At 54.5% G+C, this 19,897-nt stretch overlaps 1 protein-coding gene and 3 long non-coding RNA genes across 5 annotated transcripts in view; 3 read left to right on the top strand and 1 right to left on the bottom strand.

Moving 5' to 3' along the window:
* The first annotated feature begins 160 nt into the window (after nt 1–160).
* Nucleotides 161–6,394, top strand: LOC141569971 (uncharacterized). The gene is made up of 3 exons (XR_012493720.1): nt 161–357; nt 1,862–2,464; nt 6,321–6,394. It is a non-coding gene; the product is annotated as an uncharacterized LOC141569971 (long non-coding RNA).
* On the bottom strand, nt 4,627–9,435 carry LOC109454766 (uncharacterized). Of its 2 annotated transcripts, none has more exons than XR_012493718.1 (3): nt 8,507–9,435; nt 6,299–6,365; nt 4,627–5,609 (listed from the first exon to the last, which is right to left on the bottom strand). It is a non-coding gene; the product is annotated as an uncharacterized LOC109454766 (long non-coding RNA). The 2 variants fall into 2 exon arrangements; XR_002138522.2 differs by having other exon boundaries at nt 4,628–5,609; nt 5,751–6,365.
* Nucleotides 9,436–9,624: 189 nt separating this feature from the next.
* PDXK (pyridoxal kinase) overlaps nt 9,625–19,897 on the top strand; it is a 30,848-nt gene continuing 20,575 nt past the window's right edge. Inside the window, exon 1 of the mRNA XM_074324534.1 lies at nt 9,625–9,866. Coding sequence (XP_074180635.1) covers nt 9,780–9,866 — 87 coding nt within the window. The 5' untranslated portion in view covers nt 9,625–9,779. The remainder of the gene's footprint in view (nt 9,867–19,897) is intronic.
* LOC141569970 (uncharacterized) lies at nt 9,873–14,916 on the top strand. Its single transcript, XR_012493719.1, has 2 exons — nt 9,873–10,912; nt 12,348–14,916. It is a non-coding gene; the product is annotated as an uncharacterized LOC141569970 (long non-coding RNA).

Below are 19,897 nucleotides of genomic sequence, written 5' to 3'. Positions count from 1 at the left end.
CTGGAGCTGGGCTGCCGTGAGAACTCCAGCCGGTGACCCAGCCAGGGGAGCGCAAGGCTCACAATACCAGCACGGGCCAGGGAGCTGTGTCCTACACAACTAGACTGAGAAACTACCGCTTGAACTGGAGTGGGGGGAGGTGGAAGAAGGGGGGGAAAAAGACAAAGAAACAGGTGAAACCAATTTTAATAATACATTTCATTTACCCAAAATATTACCATTTCCACATGTAATCAATGTCAAAAATTATTAATGAGCTATTTTGCAGCCTTTTTTCGTGGACAGTCTGCAACACCTGGTGACCTTCACTGACAGCACGTGTCACGGACCAGCCCCAGCCCAGTGCTCCGAGGACAGGTGAGGGCACCTTACAGCCAAGGATGCAGAGGTGGGGCCAGGTCAGGGAGGACCATGCAGATGACGTGGAGGGTTTGGGCTTTGTCCTGGGGACACTCAAGGACCTCTGAAGGAAGAGCTTTGGGCAGACCGAGCTGAGGTTGGTGGCCCAGCAGCAGGCAAAGGACAGGCCAGAGGCCTGAGTTCAGCAGGTTGGGGGAAGGGGGGTGCAGGCAGTTTTCTGGTTGCCCAGGGAGGTCTGGAGAAACGGGAAGGAAACAAGTGACTCCCAGGGAGTGACCGCCTCTCTCTGGTCAGTGCCATCTCCCAGGCCACCTTTTCCTCCCTTCTGAGAAAGGCTGGAAGCTGAGCAGCAGGCAGGGCTTGTCCCCACTCCACTTAGGAATGGGACTGGCTGAGGGACAGCACGACGGGCTCCCGCTGGCTCAGGGAAGTGACAGGTGAGGGCATCCAGTGGGGACCTGCTTCAAGGGCCAGCCTCTTGCGGTTTATCACACCACAGCGCCACCCTCTGACCTTCCTCTGGGAACATCCACCAGAAGAGAGGTGTTTCCAGGGACCCTGAGGACTGGGTTGGCCTGGGGCCCTGGAGGGTGGGGCCTCAGGCTTTGGGCCGTTTATCCCAGAACTGCCCCAGGGAAGGCAGCAGACCCCCTTCTCTGTGGGTGATGGTGGTGCGTTTCCCTCTTAGGAGGCAGGTCACTCTGGGTCCCTGAACAGAGCCAGCAACAGCGAATGAACTGAGTGCCAGGCGCCTGTGGGTTTAGGGGAGGCTCTGTCATGCCTTGTGTTCCGGGAACTCGCTGCCTTTCTGAATTCCTGTCTAAATGTGGCTGCAATTCTTCCTGGCATTAGTCACTGCCTGGTGACTAAGGCTCTGGCCCATCAATCTTCAAATCCTATAATTATTTCTCCACCTCGTGTTTTAAGAATAAAGTTGAAAATGTACCCCACTGGCAGCTCCTGGATTTCAATCCCATTTTATGGGCACCTTCTGGTGGGCACCATTTGTTGCCACCACAGCTTGCAGCGTCCTGGCAAATGTCACCGACCTTAATGACTGAAGTGGCAGGGGCACCGACACTCATATTTTCCCCCAATAACTGACTTTCTATTAGTGAAAAGACATCGCTTTTCTTCCCCACAACAATGCTGGCAGTGCTGTTTGTTTTTAACACCGTTGAACCCAGCAGCTCTATCTTAAATGACGGACATGTGATCATGTGTTGAAATTTGCTAATAAAAACGCTACAAAGAATAGAGTATGAGCTCAGGTGCAATTCAGGTGTGTTTATGTGACTGAGAAAGGAAAGGGTGTTTGGCTGCTCCAACTTGGCCAGTAAGCGAGGAAACAGTGAATTCCTCACCCAGGCCTTCCGTGGGGCTGGCCACCTCTATTTCCAACAGTTCCGATTAAAAAGGTAAATGATTACCCAAGGCAATGCCCGGTCTTTCTACATCCTGACAAAAGTTAAACAAGAATTGCTTCTCGCTCCCGCTCCAGGACTCGTGGCTCCAGGTGCTCGACGCCCACCTCACCTGGACATTCTGACACAAAGCTTCATCCTTGAGGGCACATATCACGGAAACCGCTGGCGCATCGCTGCACTTGCCCTCGTCCTCGCCGTGGGCTGCCCCTCACTTCCTGACGTCAGACGCAGCTTCAGGGCTTCCTGGGGCTCTGCTCCCGGGCCCGTCCTCACGGGGCCCAGGTGAAAACTCCTTTCTTAAATCTACACTGTGTCTTTTTGTTGACATGACAGTTTTTTTAAGGCATTGGGCAAAGCCCCCCTTCTTTGCCTCCCCTCTCTCAATCAAAAAATGTCTGCAAACATTAGAAGCAGCTGGGCTTGCCAGCACTCCTGCTACAAGCACAGAGTGAGAGGAGCTGGGTGGAGGAACCAGTCGACTCCCTTCTCTAGGGACCTGGAGCCGCAGCCACAGCTCCCCCGCCACCCCGTCCACCTGAGCCAGTGGCGGTTTACATGAGACTCTACTGAAGAAACTTCCGTGAACTGAGACTGGGGTTTGCTGAAGAAAAAACTATCCATATACCGGAGTGAATTACCGTCATGAAAAACGACAGTGTAGAATCAGCTTGATGGACGTAAGTAGAGGTGCGCCATCATATGTTAATGAAAATGGCAGGTTGTGAAATAGCACAAGCAACCTGATTCTCTTACTCTTTTCCCCCCCCTTCTTCCACTCCCCTCCCCACTCTGGTTCAAGCCGTTGTTTCTCAGTCTAGTTGTGTAGGACACAGCTCCCTGGCCCGTGCTGGTGTTATGAGCCCTGCGCTCCCCCCTGCTGAGGCAATCGGTCACCGGTTGTTGGTTGGCTGCTTACAGCAGCTCACGGCAGGACATGGCAGGCAGCTCATGCCAACCTCCGGCTGCTCACCGCAGCCCAGCTCCAGGAAGAGCCATTGTTCACAATCTTAGCTGTAGAGGGTGCAACTCACTGGCCCATGTGGGAATCGAACCGGCAACCTCGGCCTTAGGAGCATGGTGCTCCAACCACCTGAGCCACTGAGCCAGCCCTGAGTCTCTAACTCTTTAAAAAAATTAATAAAATAAAAATTCTAGATTTGCATCAAAATGTTACCAATGGATCATCGAATTAAACGTGATTTTTCTTTATAAATTTGTATTCTTTTAAATGTATAGATCTTATTTTTTAGAAACATTTTAAGTGTATAGAAAAGCTGACAGATAAGAGTTCCCATACACCCTCCTCCCTGCAGCTTCCCTACTGTTAACGTCTGGAGTCAGTGTAGCACATTTGTTACAAGTGATGAACCAGAATTATAACATTATTACTATCTAAAGTCCATAGTGTACACAGGGCTCACTCTTGGTGGTGTATGTTCTGTGGAGTTTGACAAATGGTTGACATGCGTCAGTATCACCCAGAAGCGTGTCACTGCCCTAAACATCCCCTGTGTCCACCGAGTATCCCTCCTTCCTACGGTTCACATTCATCATGTGAAACCATCCCCACTGTCACTACGTTTCGTCTTGTAAAACTGAAACTGTCCCCACTAAACAATAATTCCCTATTCCCACCCACCATCTCTAGCCCCTGGTAACCATCATTCTGCTTCCTGTCTCTATGATTTCCATTAATCTAAGCACCTCATGTAAGTGGAACCACGCAGTACTTGCCCTTCTGTGACTGCCTCATGTCACTGAGCATGATGTCCTCAAGGTTCATCCATGTGGTAGGATGTCAGAACCTCCTTCCTTTCTAAGGCTCAGTAACATTCCATTGCATGTATTCACCACATTTTCCTTATCCATTCATGCCTTGATGAATATTTGGGTTGTTCCCACCGTTTGGCCATTATGGTAATGCTATAATGGAACATAGGTATACAAATATTTGTTTGAGTCCCTGCTTCTAATTCTTTTTGGTCCACACACAAAAGTAGAATTGCTGCATCATATGGTAGTTTTATGTGTAATTTTTAGAGAAATTGCCTTTTTTTCACCGGTTGATTGAGTTATCCATCCACCCACCCATTCATCCCTCCCTCCCTCCCTCCCTCCAACATTTATTAAGTGACAGTGTTGATGTTGGGGTGCAGGACAGCTCTGGTCCCCCGCTAATGGAGTTACAGTCTGGTGGGAAAAGCCGGTTTTATTAATCGCCAGCATTTGTTGTGTGTGCCCCGTGTGTAAATGCGTGATTCCTACAAGAACGTGGGGAGAGGGATGTTGTTATTACCCTGTCTTCCAGATGAGGTGCTGGTGAGCTGAGGGCACACCTTGGGCTTGCGCAGTCTGTTATGAGGCGCGCGGGTGCTGAGGGTGTGAGTCAGGGGCTCTCCTGGCCCCTGATGCTGCTTGATGAGGTCCAGGTCAGCCCTGGGCTGAGAAGGACTGGCCTGATTGGCGTGACTTCAGGAGCAAACAGAAGACGGTCTACCTCTAAAAATCCAGCTTCTATAGTTAGATGAATCTCTTTTATTTGCATATGTAACTTCCTTAGAACCCTAGGGAGAAGTTCCACAAGGTCATATCTGAAAATGTCTCGTGTGTTTTTTGTTTGCCAGTTTTCAAGAATTCTTTAAAAATATAGATACCTAGTCCTGACTGAGGCTGTGCTAAAATTTTCATCAGCTGCTGACAGGACTGTCAACTATACACTTTTCCTGCAGTATAATTTGGAATATATGTTAAGAATCTAAATATGTAAACTATTCTTTTTCCTATCATTCCACTTCATTATTTATACTAAGAAAGAAACAAAAAATGCACACAAAGATTGTCTTACAAGTAAGTCCAGTGAAATATTTGTAACAGTGAAAGCTAGAAACAATGTAACTACACAACAATAGGGGAATAGTTTGAGATATTCTTGTAACTCAATGTGATGGAAAGAATACAGCCATGAAATACCACAGAGAAACATTAGAGGACATGCGGAAGGTATAAAAATATAATATCGTGTATGAGGTCTGACAATTAAGTTCGCGAACTTGTTCCAAAGATGTTGCTAACCTTTTTTGATATCAGAGGGAGTATTCATTATTCATTATGAATTTGTACCAACTGGACAAACAGCTAACCAAGTTTACTATTTGGAAGTGCTGAAAAGGCTGCATGAAAAAGTTAGACGACCTGAACTTTTCGCCAACAATTCATGGCTCTTGCATCACGACAATGCACCAGCTCACACGGCACTGACTGTGAGGGAGTTTTTAGCCAGTAAACAAATAACTGTATTGGAACAGCCTCCCTGATCACCTGATCTGGCCCCCAGTGACTTCTTTCTTTACCTGAAGAGAAAGGCAATATTGAAAGGAAGGCATTTTAATGACATTCAGGAGTCATCAAAAAAAGGGTAATGTGACAACAGCTCTGGTGGCCATTCCAGAAAAAAACTTCCAAAATTGCTTTTTTTTAAAAAAAAATTTTATTGGGGAATATTTGGGAACAGTTCATTTCTCTAGGGCCCATCAGCTCCAAGTCGTTGTCCTTCAATCTAGTTGTGAAGGGCGCAGCTCTGCTCCAAGTCCAGTCACCGTTTTCAATCTTGGTTGCAGGGAGTACAGTCCACCATCCCATGCAGGAATCAAACTGGCAACCTTGTTGTTGAGAGCTTGCATTCTAACCAACTGAGCCATCTGGCTGTCCCCAAAATTGCTTTGAAGGGTGGACTAGGCGCTGGCATCGGTGCATAGCTTCCCAAGGGGAGTACTTCGAAGGTGACCATAGTGATATTCAGCAATGAGGTATGTAGCACTTTTTCTAGGATGAGTTCACAAACTTAATTGTCTGACCTCGTATATACACAATATAATACAATCCAAGTATATACACGATATCTATATACATGATACAATATACAAGTTGCATATTTTATATTCAGTATATTTCTTGAGCACTTACCATGTATTGTGTAAAATCAGACAGATGTGCACAGAAAGACCAGAAAGCTGTACCTAACCTTTCCAAGTTTTCTATAACTCCAGTTTCTCCCACAACTAGAGAAACAGTGCTTGGTATTGAAGGAGCTCTGGGGGTACAATGTGCAGTAAGAAAAGCAGCAGGAAGTTAATCCCAAACCACCTGGGTCAACAAACTTTGCTTGTGGTTAGTCAAGAGGAAAATCCAGATGCTCCCATGAATGAGGAATTCACGGCAAAAGAGAGAATTCCCTCCCTTGCCCTCTTTTCTTTCTTGTTCAGTAACTTGTCCCACCAGGCCCCTTGAGGGTCTAAAATTCTCAGCTGTTGGCCCAGATTTTGAATCCTTTCTTAATTAAAGTATCAATCACTAAGGAGAGAGAGGAAATACTCCCAATAAACGCTGGTTAGGAATAGAGGCTGAGGTTCAAGGTTATTTCTTTGGGTGGGGGACTGTGAGCAGTGATGGCCCCTCTTGGGCTTAAGCTGAAACTTATATTTTATAGTCAGTAATACTTCTTGAGCACTTACCATGTATTGTGTAACTCTGCAGATACACAATAGCTGCTGTTTCACGTGGAGCTGTTTCACGTGGCACCTGTGAGATCAGACAAACATCAGGGAGAGTCACGGGGCCAGGTTGCTGACCCGAGGACTGCAAGGTGAGCCTCAAAAACCAGACAAACATATTTGAGGATTAAAAAGTCAAACTGCACTGAGACAGCTCAGGAAAGAATCTAGAGGATTCTCTAGTGTTTCTGAAGACACTGGCCCAAAGTGCTTTAAAGTTTCAAAAAAAAAAAAAAAAAAAAAAGGCTATTCCCAAGAGGAAAGCAAAAAAGGCAATTCTATAACAACAGCAGCAATAATAATAACAATTAATAATAATAATTCCAGGCTTCAGACTCAGCTGTTGCCAGTTAACAAAGATTCTGGAACTGGGAAATGTCCAAAAGACTGTTCCCAAGAGGATGGAGCCACTTGCTAAAGATGGAAGGATTTCGAACTAGGTTCTTCATGGCTTAAAAATGGCGGCTTGGAGTCCACCCATCACTCATGAGTGACAGGGGAATTTTCAACAGCTTCTGTCCCACCAGAATGAAGAGGGAACTACTGAGCCCTCAAGTCAGACCCTGTTCTCAGTCTCTATGAGGTCAGTCTGCGGGGTCCCCTCAGCATCCCTTTGACGGCAATATTATTACTATTTCTCCATCTGACTTGTCACTGCAAGGTGACGTGGCCACCGAAGGAGCTGGACTCCAACCTGGGCAGTGTGCTTCCGGAGCTCACCCCAGTGAACTAACTACATTTTCTTATTTTTCTGTATTCTTGATGCTCGGGCATCTGGGGCGCACTGACTAAGAGACACCGCCCCTCCAATGCTTGCTAATCAGGGGGCTGCCCCTGCAGAGCATCTGCCCAGTTAGGGACAGTTAGTCCCACAGCCTGGGGGATATGGGAATGAGGGGGAGGGGTCCTACCGGGCTCTGCACTCGCCCCACCAACCCACGACTCCAATGCAGAGCTGAGGCAGCCGACCCATCACCTGTCTGGCCAACAAACTGACAGTTTCTGAAAGGCCTTCACTATCTGATCCATCAAGGAAGGAGGTTCGTTCTTGGACTGGTAATTATTGGCAGTTGACAGTGCTCATAAAAATACCAAATTAGCTCAGATGCCTAGACAGTGCCTCTTAAACTTTAGTCTTAGAAGCACTGGGAGAGCTGAGAGTACAGGGGCCCGACTCAGTGAGATGGGAAGGACTGAGCCGGGCTACTTTACCAGGTTCCCCAGGTGACTCCTGTGACCAGCGTGGGGACCACAGGTATTGGGAATGAGGAACCAAGATCCAAAAGTCCAAGGAAAAGTAAATTCACCAAAATGCCATTGTCAGGGTTTTGACCTCCAGCTACCTGGGCCCTCTGTCAAGGAAGAGGGTTCCAGAGCCCACAGGTGGGGAGGCCCTTTCCCCTTCTGAGTGCTTTGTAAATCCATTCCTGGGCCAACACAGTGGTGTGTGTGTGGGGGGGACTAAGGATGGGGCAGTGTGCTTGTGAGGCTTGTTCAGGGAGAGGAAGGGACCTGGGTGAAACAGATCAAGGTCAGGAGGAGGTGAGATCAGCTGCAGAGACAGAGGGATTCATCAGTCCTCCCGAGAGCCAAGGGCCATTGACTTCACAGAGTAGGCATGAGAAAAGGGCAGTAAGGCCAGTGGCTGGTGCCGCCGGCCACCGTGAATGCCAGGGGCTCTCACCAGCAGGGCCATCACTAGCTGGTACCTTAACCCCTACTGTATAAGACAGTTATAAAGACTATTAAAAAAAAGACAAGAAACAACATCCAAAATGGAGTCACTCATGCTAAGCCAGTCACCCAAACAAAAGTTAGTAACTAACATAATTGTAGTTCAGCCTCTCCCAGGAGTGGAATTTTAAACCAATCAGTCTGGAAATCACTGCTGCATGCTAGGAAGGTAATCTGCCTGATAAAACCTGGGCCCTCGCCCTAGGGAAGGTGTCCTTGCCTGAAGTAACCCAGTGTTAACGTCTTAGTTTCCGCCAGTTCCACTTTGTACAGCCCCTTGGGGCTCCTTCTCGCTGCGGCCAGGCTCAGAAATGGCTTGGTAAATGCAATTAGATCGTCACATGGTTACGTTTTGTTTTTCTAACAAGATTAAATGTGTGGAATGCGCCTCGCCCACAGTAAGTGCTCAGTAAATGTTAGCTATTATTTACTCACGATTATTAGCTACATATATGTCCTCTTCAAAACCTGGACAGCGATGGCACAGCGCTCCTTCCTGGCGGTGGCGGCACCGGCCTCCTGGCCGCACCGGCCGCCTCACCAGGCTGCAGATGTTTCAACATGCTGTCTTGAGTCACCATAAGGGACCCAAATCACACGTCTGGAGGTGTGAACCAGGGGCGTGCGTGGGGGGTGGCCAGGGCAAGCCGCAGAGAGCCGCTCAGCGGTGGCGGAGGGTGGGAGTGGGACGTGAAGGGTAGGGGTCATGGCGGGGCTGGCCCCACCGGTGGAAGGCAGATATCTGAACGTGGAGACGGCGTGGCTTGCGTGGGCACGGGCCACGTGACCCAGCCGGGGCACCCTGAGGCGCGTGGGCCCCCCACATGGTGGGTTGAAGGGCTGGGTTTCATGGGACTGCGGAGGTGTCCGCCCCACCCCCAGGCCTCTTGGGGGGACGCCAGGTCCCCGCCGGCCCTAGCGCCGTGCGCGTCGGTCAGCTCCGCGTTCCATAGGCGAGCGCGCCGCGGCGGAAGGGGAGGGCCTGGGTCCTTGGTCCTCAGGGCGGGCACAGGGCTGGTGGATCTACGCGCCGGGCCCCCGCTGTCTGAGCGGCGGGTGTGGATCCGATTCTCTACAGGGGGCACGGCGGCCCTGACACCTCTGGAGTGGGGACCCAGCACTGCGCGCGCCCGGGGGCCGTGGGAGAGTGGTCCGGTCACCTCCAGCCTCGCCTGTTTCTGCGGTCACCCGGCCAGTGTCCACTCTCGCGGAGCCGAGCCTGCGCATTTCCTGCATGGCTGTCCTGCGGCTGGGCTAGTGGCCGGGAGAGACTGGGCGCAGAGTCCGCGGACGTGAGGCGCGAGTTAATCAATGAATGAATGAAAGACTGGAATGAATGAGCGACGCTGCAGCGCCCTTCCTGGGTAACATTACACCGGCAAACCCAGTATTTGGGGGATGGCTGCTCCCGCCCACGTGCCAGGAGCGCAGAGTGACGTGGGTCACCGAGGGGGAGAGGGTAGGGAACGGCGGGTGTGGGGTGCGGTTTCGAGTCACCCTGTCCTGGGGGGGGAGGGGCGGGGGCGGGGCCTGTGTGATGCCCCGCCCCGCCCCGCCCCGGCGCAGCGCGGGACCGGCAGGTTCCCGTCAGCACTGAGGTCTGGCGTCCTAGCCGAGCGCCTGCGCGGAGCCGGGCCGGAGCGGAGCCTGAGGCCCGCGAGCGGGGAGACGCTGCCGCGCCCGGCCCCGCGCCGCCCGCCAGGCCGGCATGGAGCAGGAGTGCCGCGTGCTCTCCATCCAGAGCCACGTCGTCCGCGGCTACGTGGGCAACCGGGCGGCCACGTTTCCGCTGCAGGTACGCTTGCATAACCCGCGGCGTCCCCGCGCCCGGCCGTGCGGGCCCGCAGCTGGGTGGCCACCGCCGGCCCGCGTGACCTTGGCCGGGCTACCGAGGCAGCCGCAGGTGCGGTCTGGCGCGCAGGGTCCCCGACGCGGGCCGGGAGCACGTGGCGGGCCCCTGCGGGTGGGCTGGGCGGGGGCGCTGAATTGAGATGAAGCCCCCGAGCGAGCCGTGCCCACCCGCAGCCCCCTGCCGCTCGGCCCCGGCGGTCCCGGCTCCCTGGGGGCGAGAAGATGCAGTGCAGGGGCCGGGGAATCCAGCGAGCCGAGACCCTGCCGCGGAGCGAAGGAGGAGACTGGAAGGGCAGGTGTTTGCCGTGCTCACCTGCTGGGCGCCCCATTCAGGTCTTGGGTCAGGAAGCGGGGAGGGAAGACGCGGAGGCAGCTCGCGGTCAGTGAGGCCCCGCCGGCGAGGGTGGGCCCCCCACTGCGGCCGACCCTTCCGGGAGGTGGTCGCTGGAGGGGGTGCGACAGAGAAGGCCTATCTGCAGGTGCTGGCCCCGAAGCACAGCCCAGAGACCAGTGCAGGGCCGCGCAGCGTTTGCTTTAGAAGACGCTCTTTAAATATGTCAGCCTTCCCATGCTGGCGTCCCCGCGGCCTTCCCTCCCACCTCCTCCCCCAACTCCTGGCTGAGGGGCTCACCCCCACCTCCTCCGGACTCGTTGGCTGGGCACCCACTGCTTCCTGTTACTGCCCCAAGGTTCTGGCTGGGTGGCCCTTGGAGGGGCAGGAGGAGGCCTAGGTGTGGTGCAGTGTCACCTGGGCCAGAAGCAACACCAGGGGGCCTGGGCCTTCCTTGCCTTGGGCCCCACAGGAGCACTGGGTGTTCTGGCAAGATGGTTGCCCTCCTGGACTGCCCAGCGTGGGCCCAGTGTTACAGCAAGGAGCACGTATGGCAGGTCCCAGGGCCCCTGCTGAGCATGCTGGGCACCACAGGACCCAGAGGGCCACCAGCCACAGCAAACGGCCTGCAGAGTGCAGGGGGGCTGGAAGTACTACAGGTGGGGCTGGAGCTGTTGCTCAGTAGAATTTGAGGGCCGACCTGCGGCTGCCCTGCCGACAGCTGAGGAGGAAACAGTGGAGCAGAGACTCGAGGGAGGACAGATAGGAGGGTTCAAGTTCAAAATGACCTCCTGCCCCCGATGTGCGAGCCAGCACCTGCACCCAGGTCTGGTCCTTGGCCCTCCTGTTGTGGCCAGCAGAGGGCAGACCCATGGGGGTAGTCAGGGTGCATGCCTGCGGCTGCCTCCAGCTCCCACTCCTGGCCACTGCTCCAGCATGCCTGCTCACCCCCAGCTTGTGGGGGGAGAGGAGGCTTGGCAGGTAGACTCACCTGGGTGGCACTGCTGAGGGGTGTGGAGCTGCAGGGTCCTTGGAGCAAAGCAGGAGCCGCCTAGGAAGGTGGGACCAGAAGCGCTCTGAGAACAGCCTCAGCCAGCTGCCCCAATGGCAGGAGCAGCCCCAGCCCAGCCTGGGCCAAGGAGTCATGGGAACAGCCCTTGGCAGACATGTGCAGCTCCGTGCTGGCCACGCTGTGCCCTCTGCCCCATGCCCCCTCCCCACCCACCTGTGGCCACTCCCTTCTTTCTCTTTCCACTGGGCAGCTGTTCCCTTCCTCTGCCCACCAGGGTCCTGCAATGATGTCCCTTATTTCTGAACTCCCAGGCATGTGCCCTCAACTTCCACACCCAAACCATCCTTTTCTAGTTACTTGAGGGAAGGGGCTCGTAAGGACAGAGCTGCGGTTTTTACCTGGGTCTCCCCAGAGCCAGCATCCTTATTGTAGGTGAATGTCCTGGGGCTTGTGGCACATAGGCTGGGGGTGGGAGTCGTGTCATTTCCTGCCTGTCATGGATGGGGTGCTCCCTCTGTCTCTGATTTAATCCAGCCCAACACTTCCTCCCCTTGAGCATGGCAGGGCGGGTGCCCAAAAAGCAGGGGCCCTGCTTTCAGGCGATGACCATGAAGAGGGCACCTTCCATACGGGCCCTCTGGTTCCGGTACCTTGTCTGGGGAACGGGCATGACGTTGCTTCTTCACGGCTTCTTTGAGAACCAGGGGAGATGGGGGCAGACACAACTGAGGACGGCCAGCAGTGCCCGGGGTGCTTTGCTCATGTCTCCTTAGGCAGAAAGACCAATGAAGGGCAGAGCACGGTGGCACCCAGGCATGACTGGGGCACCCGCGGAGGCTGGGACCTTTGTCAGCCGTGGATGAGGGTTGAGTCCGCACTTCCATCCCTCAGTCCTTTGCCTTAATTATCTCTTGCTTCTAATTACAGAAATAATATAATTTGGGGGTTGGAGAGAGCTGAGGTCAGGGAGAAAGCCAGGGATGGTGGTCCTCAAAACATGCTCCCTCAAAACTGGGCCTCAAACAACTGTTAGTCAGCTCGGGCGCCAGACAAGGGGCTCAAATACGGTTATTCCCTCCTAGCTCTGGAGACCGGAGGCTGAGATCCAGGTGTCCCAGGGCTGTTCCTGCTGAGGCTGCTCCTGGGTGTGCAGACGGCGTCTGCTCTGTGTCCTCACGTGGTCGTCTCTGTGTGTCTGTGTCCTGATCGCTTCCTCTTATGCAGACACCAGTTGTGTTGGATCAGGGCCTGCGCAATGACCTTGTTTAACCTCTGTAAAGGCCCTATCTTCCAATGAGGTCCCATTCTGAGGTGCTGGAGGTCAGGGCTTGAACATATGGATTTGGGGGACACGATTCAGCGCAGAACAAGAAGTTTCCAGAAATTTCTTAGGTCACTGGACACTTTCTCCACTTGTCTACTAGTGCTTCCTTGACCAGTCTGTGCAGGCTTGCTTCGGCCCAGACCTCCTGTAGCACAATCTGGCAGTACTGCCTGATGGTCCCCAGGGTCCTGTGCAGGCACTTTGCTCCCCACCCCCATGTCTGGAGCAGGAACAAGAAGGCAGATGGGTGGCAATGGCCCACTGACCACAGGAGGGAGGCGTCCCTTACACCCAGAGCCACTCAGAGGGGAGCACTACATTCTGAATTTTGACCGATGCCCTATAGCTGGAGACTGACTCCAAAGGCAGCTCCTGCACACGGCTGGGTGTGGGGAGAGAACTTGGAAATGACTGGAGAGGATGGGCTCTGGCTGGGATTCACAGGTTTGCCTTCATGCTACTCAGAGAGATGAAAATGCGTGTGGTGGGGGGTGGACAGGCCGCCTGTGGGGACGGACCTGGTGTCCCCTGGTCTTGGAGTCCCAGCTCAGGGATCTGGCCCTGCCTTCTGAGCCTTTGTAAGCGTCCCCTGCAAAGTGATGTCAACGAAAAGAACCTTATAGATTTAAGAAAGGAGTTTTCACCTGGGCCCCGTGAGGATGGGCCCGGGAGCAGAGCCCCAGGAAGCCCTGAAGCTGCGTCTGACGTCAGGAAGTGAGGGGCGGCCCACAGCGAGGACGAGGGCAAGTGCAGCGATGCGCCAGCGGTTTCCGTGATATGTGCCCTCAAGGATGAAGCTTTGTGTCAGAATGTCCAGGTGAGGTGGGCGTCGAGCACCTGGAGCCACGAGTCCTGGAGCGGGAGCGAGAAGCAATTCTTGTTTAACTTTTGTCAGGATGTAGAAAGACCGGGCATTGCCTTGGGTAATCATTTACCTTTTTAATCGGAACTGTTGGAAATAGAGGTGGCCAGCCCCACGGAAGGCCTGGGTGAGGAATTCACTGTTTCCTCGGTTACTGGCCAAGTTGGAGCAGCCAAACACCCTTTCCTTTCTCAGTGAGAATAGTCCTCGTGACAATCAGATGGTGCCTGGCCACTGGGGTGCCCCCTGGATGGAGCTTGGCCCAAGGTGCCCACGCACTGAGGGCCAGTTCTGGGAGCTCCTGCAGCTCCGTGGTGAGCGTGGCACATACTTGTGAGTCTGGGCTTCATGGCCGGGGCTCCCAAACTGCTTTTTGCCAGGTCCACAAAGCACACCGTTCACCATCTCAGACAGGTAGCCACCTTCCCGAGCAGAGAAAATCCTTTAACAAAAGGGAAGGGGGCAGAATCTTGACCCTGCTTTTGGATTTGTTTCCGGGCTCAAGTCCAAAGTACATGTTAGTGGCCATGGGAAACATGTTAATGTGACCAGTGACAGAGGAGGTAGGTAGCCTTAGCTTGAATCCCATTTAAATGCCGAGTCGCCGAGACAGGAAGACGACCACAGGAGGCCCAGAAGAGATTCAGGGGGACTGCTCAGGCCGGGACCTGTGGACGTCAGCCTCATCCTTTGAGCCCTGGCCTGTCTGTGCAGGAAGAGGCTGGCTGGTGGGCATGGCCTGGAAACCAAGATTCTAGCCCCGGACCTGCCAAGTGACGTGGCTGTAGGAGCTGGGGCAGAGTTCAGGGCCCCGCAGGAGGGCTGGGCCCCGCTGCTCGAGCAGAGCAGACGCTGCAGAGCTGTGGGGACCGGGCCTGTTATTCCTGTGGGTGGCTCCATCCAGGTTCTGGAGTCACCACTGGGTCCCAAGGGGTCGCTTCAGGGCCACACGGAGCTACGTCCACCCTCTCACCTTTAAGAAACCCCTGGGTGGCAAGGTGACCTTCAGAGGATCTCTTGATAGTCCTTTTGAGGATCTTTGCATTTTGTCCTTAGAATTCCTAGGGTTGAAAGGGCCTCTTTTCCAGCAGAACTGCATTCAGATGATACTGGCAGAATGTCACCTTGCCCTTTAAAAGACTTTGTTTCTGTCTTAACGTTTTCCACGGTGACACATCATTAGCAAACTGTAGAAGAGCTGCCGCGAAAAGCGTGTTTCCTTCCCACCGCACGCTGCAGTTGTCCATTCCCTTGGAGTGACGCACCACATTTGGAACAGTTCTGAGCGTCTCCGGAAGGTTCCTGCGTGCTGTGCAGGCCGCACAGATCTGCTGCTTCCCGCTGTGCTGGGTGTGATCGGCCTCGTTTCCCTCCAGAATCCAGCTGGGTGCAGTCCTGGGACGTGGATGTTGTTTTTGCTGTTTCTGCAAGAAAGTCTAGAATTGCTTAAATCTTGATTTCTAAATCTCTTCGTTTGGGACTGATTTCTGTTTCTCTTTGCCTGCCATGGGGGAAAAAGCAAGACCTTAATTTGTCCCATTTTCTCATCTCCTTCTCACCGTGCCTGTGTGGGCATGTGTGTGCATCTGCACGTGTGGGTGCATGTGTGGACGTGCATCTGCACCTGTGGGTGCATGTGTGGGCATGTGTGTGCATCTGCACGTGTGGGTGCATGTGTGCCTGCATGTGTGGGCATGTGTGCATCTGCACGTGTGGGTGCATGTGTGCCTGCATGTGTGGGCATGTGTGTGCATCTGCACGTGTGGGTGCATGTGTGCCTGCATGTGTGGGCATGTGTGTGCATCTGCATGTGTGGCTGCATGTGTGCCTGCATATGTGGGCATGTGTGTGCATCTGCACGTGTGGGTGCATGTGTGCCTGCATATGTGGGCATGTGTGTGCATCTGCACGTGTGGGTGCATGTGTGCCTGCATATGTGGGCATGTGTGTGCATCTGCACGTGTGGGTGCATGTGTGGGCATGTGCATAATGTGTAGCATGTATCTGCACATGTGGGTACATGTGGGCATGGGTGTTCATTTGTGCACGTGTGGGTGCATCTGTGTGTGTGATTGTGCCGTGCAGTGCTGCTGTGCTCTGTGTGGGCCCTTGTGTTTAAGTGACCCCTCACAGGGCAGTGCTGCCCTCTCTGGAAGGGGAGGGCACATCTGCCAGCAGGAGCTTCCGTGACATGAGAGCTGACGACCTTTGCGGCTCGTGGGCTTGGTGGTCCTCTGGTGCACGATGCCCACACAGAGCCTTTGAACTGGAATCAGCCAGTTCTACTCGCAGAGTGGTCTGGAAGAGGGACACTATGGAACAGAATCAATGGAATTTCCCTAGGAGAAAGGAAGGAGGCGTGGGGACATGGGCCACCCAGAGCAGCCCAGCCTCCCTGGTCCCCATATTACCCGGGGGCCACAAGGAGATTGGGATGAGACCCCTCTCAGGGCTTTGCACTGCAGCCAAGCACCCAGCCGAACCTGACTTAGCATGCAGACCCTGTACAGACCTGGCTGGTGCCCTTCTGGCACTGAGCACAGTGAGCCCAGAAGCTGGGGGAGGGGTGCATTGCGCTGGTGTGCATGTGCTGGATGCAGGGCTGGTCCTAAGTGATGGCGTCCAGGGCTGTGAGGACGCTGGGGCCAGGGCGCTCATGTGGGCCCTACAGCAAGCAAGTCGGGGAGGCTGCTTCTGGGTGGGGGCAGGCCCATTTGCAGGAGCAGTTCCCGTGGAGATCAGGGGAAGGTGGGTGTGTGTTGAGCTGATTGTAGGGGTGACTGATAATAGGTGGTGGTGGGACACAGGGCAGGCACTTGGCGTGAGATTGATGAGGGTGACAGCATTCACATGACACTCTCCTGTCCTCTTTCCGAATTCTGATTTCCTGTGGAAGTGCTAAGGGTCTTGCACAACCAGCCACAGTGACTGGTCTTGGCACCAGAGCGCCCTCTTGCTGCCCAACACAAATCTCTTCCCCTAGAGGAACCAGGGTGGTCTGGGCGGGTGGGCAGTGAAGCAGGGCCGGAACATTCCATCATGTCCCCTCTCCTGCTGTGATGAGGGCTCACCGAGAACCTTGTCTGCCTACCTGTCAGAACAGAGGGTGGATGATGCAGCCCAGAGGTGGGCGGGAGGCCCTGGGAGCCTGCGTCACCTGCCAGCGCTGCTTCAGCTCCCCAGCACGTGCGGCTGTCCTTGGGGAGAGCTGTGCCTGGAAAGGTGGGCTGAGGTCTGTATCCGGGCCGAAGATGGGAACCTGCGTGGACTGACACCCTGATGCTGTCCTGTGTCCTGCTGTCATTGCTCTTGTGGCTCCGTGACTGCAGAGGGAAGCGCTCTCCCCTGGTACACATGTCTTTCAGCTATTGCCAGTGTTTCCTGGCTCGCTGGCAGGGCTCGGAGGCTGGAGTCAGCTCCAGGATGGCTCACTGGCCTGGGCTCGTTGTGGGTCCCAGAACGAGGCCACCTGAGCTGCCTCCTCTCTGGGCAGGGACCAGTGCTTCGTACATACTGTCTCCACATCGTCTCCACTTCTTCAGCAGATCAAGTGCTCCTGCCGCGTGCCAGGCGTAGATTCATATTGACAGGCAGAGTGTCCCATGCAGGGACCTTGCCAGCAGTGCCTCGATTTTGGCTGGCTGTGAATGTCAGTGGCTCCCCTCAGGTCTGAGACCCCTGTCTCAGCTGAGTTGTACAGATGTGGTCATCGTGTAGCCAGGCTTTCTCAGCAGCCAGAGTGGAGGGGTGACACACTCAGTCGGGGCAGACTTCTCTGCTGTGGCCCCGAGTTTCTCTGAAGTGGGATGCATTTGCCAGTGGAATTGAGGCTGGGGCTTTGGCCTCTGCCATCCTTCATTCAGAGGCACATGGCATGGTGGACTCATTCTGGGGCTCATGATGGGTGGGGGAGCCCCAAAGCCCTGAAAACCCCATGAGTTCCGGGGAAGGAGAGGCGCTCACAGAGGTTTTATAGCTTTTCGGTATACAGGAAGTGGCATACAGGAAGTGGCATACAGGAAGTGGCCAGCGGCCCTGCAGCTGCAGCGTGGAATCAGAATGGAGATAAGGCTGTGGGGGGGCGTTGGGCCTGCTGGTGGGACACGGGGTCTGGCTTCCTCTCACAGGCAGTGGGAGGCCCTCGAAGGTTGGGGTTTAGCAAATCTGGGGGTCAGCGAAGGGGCCTGGGGAATGGTGGTGTGGAGGCTCATAGGCAAGGAGTGGGAGCTCTTGAGCAGCAGAGGTGGGGCCCTGGCGTAAATTCTAGGGGCACCTGGCCCCTGACTGGGGGAGGCACCAGGCAGAAGGAGGGCAGTGCTGGGGGAGGGTGAGCAGCTGCAGGAGGGTTGGCAGAAGTGGTGCCCCCTTCTCTTGCAAGGCCTTCCTTCCCATGCCACCCAGGCTGAACTAGTCAGTTCTTCCTAGTTTTTCTTACAATGAGTCTGTTTACATCTGTTTACTGTGTGCTGGTAAATGTTGACAGACTGGCTGGGGGTGTGGAGGCTGTGGCATAAGTCCTTCCCTGGCTGCCTGTGAACCGCCAGCTTGAGCTGGGAGAGTGGCGTCCCTTCTGTAGATCAGCAGACGCGAAAGCCCCAGAGCCCAGCTGAGGGTGCAGTGCAGTGAGCTGATTAAGGAATGGTGAGGCATGGACTTCGTGCACACGTACGCCTTCCGACGCGGCTTGTAACAATGCTGTATGTGACACTGACGTGCACGGTTGCGTCGTCATCACGTGGCCCCCATCCTCGCAGCCCATGACAGGCATGAGTCCTTTCACATTGTTCTCATTGCCTCTGACCATCAGCCTAAAAGTCCCTGCCTCTGACGGGCACTGTGCTTAGATCAGACTCACCTGGGGACCCTGCCGCTGGCCGCGGGGCATGATGACATCACAGGTCCCACCCACACTCGGATGGGTTTGTGCAGGGCTGCGCCCCACAGGCACCCCAAGGCCCTCTGAGCCCGTTCACTGTAAAACAACGTGATTCTCACCCATGAGAACACAGGGACCAGCAGTGCTGTCTCATCGATTGGCCTGATACAGACAGGGTGGTCCTGTTGGGCGGTGGTGCCATGAGGCGTCTTGGTCGTTCCCATGTCATGTGACTTCTGTGGAGGCCTCAAGGGACAGGAACTCGGATCTGCCCCGCATGCCGGGCCAGAGGCAAACACGGGAGAACCAGGCCGCTCAGCGTGTGTGTGGGAGGGTGGGGTGGGGGGTATGACACTGCACTGCACCCAAGAATCAGTGTGTCCCTGGGGGGTATCAGGGACACGCAGTGTATCAGGCAGGGGCCAGTCCAGAAGCAGAAACCAGAGCAATCATTGTCACAGTTGTTGAACCAGGGGTCAGGACAGCAGAGAAAGTCGCTATAGAGGGGGACGCACCTGCTGCCATCTAGCAGCTGACACTGGGCCAGAGAGGAGGCTGGGTGCCTGGAACTTAAAGCTGGGCAAAGGGGCTGGGAGGGGCAGGTGAGGGGGCTTACGTCTGCGAATGACAGAAAGCCAGTGTGGCTGCCGCTGCCACCACCGGGGAAGGCCTGTCACCGCCAGGACAGACAGCTGCTGGGAGAAAGCCCTGCCCCTCCCCTGGTCTCTCCCTGCTGGCCATGCCCAGGAGAGCCACTGGCAAAGCAGGGGGTGACGCCACAGGGCCCAGCACAAAGGGTGGGTTTGAGCTGAAGTCTGAATTTGAACAAGAGGTCCTTTCTCTGGGGCCAGGGGCTCCCTCTCGGAGGCGGGGCTCTCTTCACTCTTTCTGCTGGGTCCCACTCAGCCCTGCACACAGCTTTGATGGGTGCCCTCAAATTAACAAGCCCACGTGGCTCATGGTATTTGAAATGAGACACCAGCCGGGGGCTTAGGGCTCTCTGTCACATCAAAGCAGAACATAACGACTTGCAGTTCTCCAGCTCTCAAGGATTAAGTACCCACATCCAGAAGCGACAGAACAGATATTTTGGCAGGATATCTGGGACCGGTGTTCTTGCTGCTTCAAATCTGTTTCTTCAGAGTTGATTAGAATTTTAAAGGATCTGAAACACTATGAGCTATCTGTGTCCAGGAGGCCCTGAAACCAGGCAAGGAAGTTTGCAGAATGCCCATTGTAATTTTAGATTAATATGACTTGATTTTTTTTATTACTTGAAGTCCTGATGATAACTGGCTTAAAATGTTTAGAAAGACTTGTGAATGCACATCCTAAGTGTGTAGCTCAGTGACCTCACAGAGTGAAACACGTCTGCGTAGCGGCCACCCACACAAAGAAATACACTGTGAGCAGTGAGCAGGCTCCCACTTCCCATCACTGCCCCCCCTTCCTGGAGGCAGCCACTTCCCATCGCCCGCACCACAGTTTGGCCTGTTTTGAACATTAGGTGAGACTTGGAAGTGGTTTGATGTTGTCAGTTGAAGAGGGAAGAGAGTGTGGGAAGTTGTTG

This window comes from Rhinolophus sinicus, linkage group LG01 (assembly GCF_036562045.2).
Source record: "Rhinolophus sinicus isolate RSC01 linkage group LG01, ASM3656204v1, whole genome shotgun sequence".
Taxonomy (NCBI): Eukaryota; Metazoa; Chordata; class Mammalia; order Chiroptera; family Rhinolophidae; genus Rhinolophus; species Rhinolophus sinicus.
The sequence above is the reverse complement of the archived record's forward strand: the minus strand, read 5'-3'. Positions and strand labels throughout refer to the sequence as shown.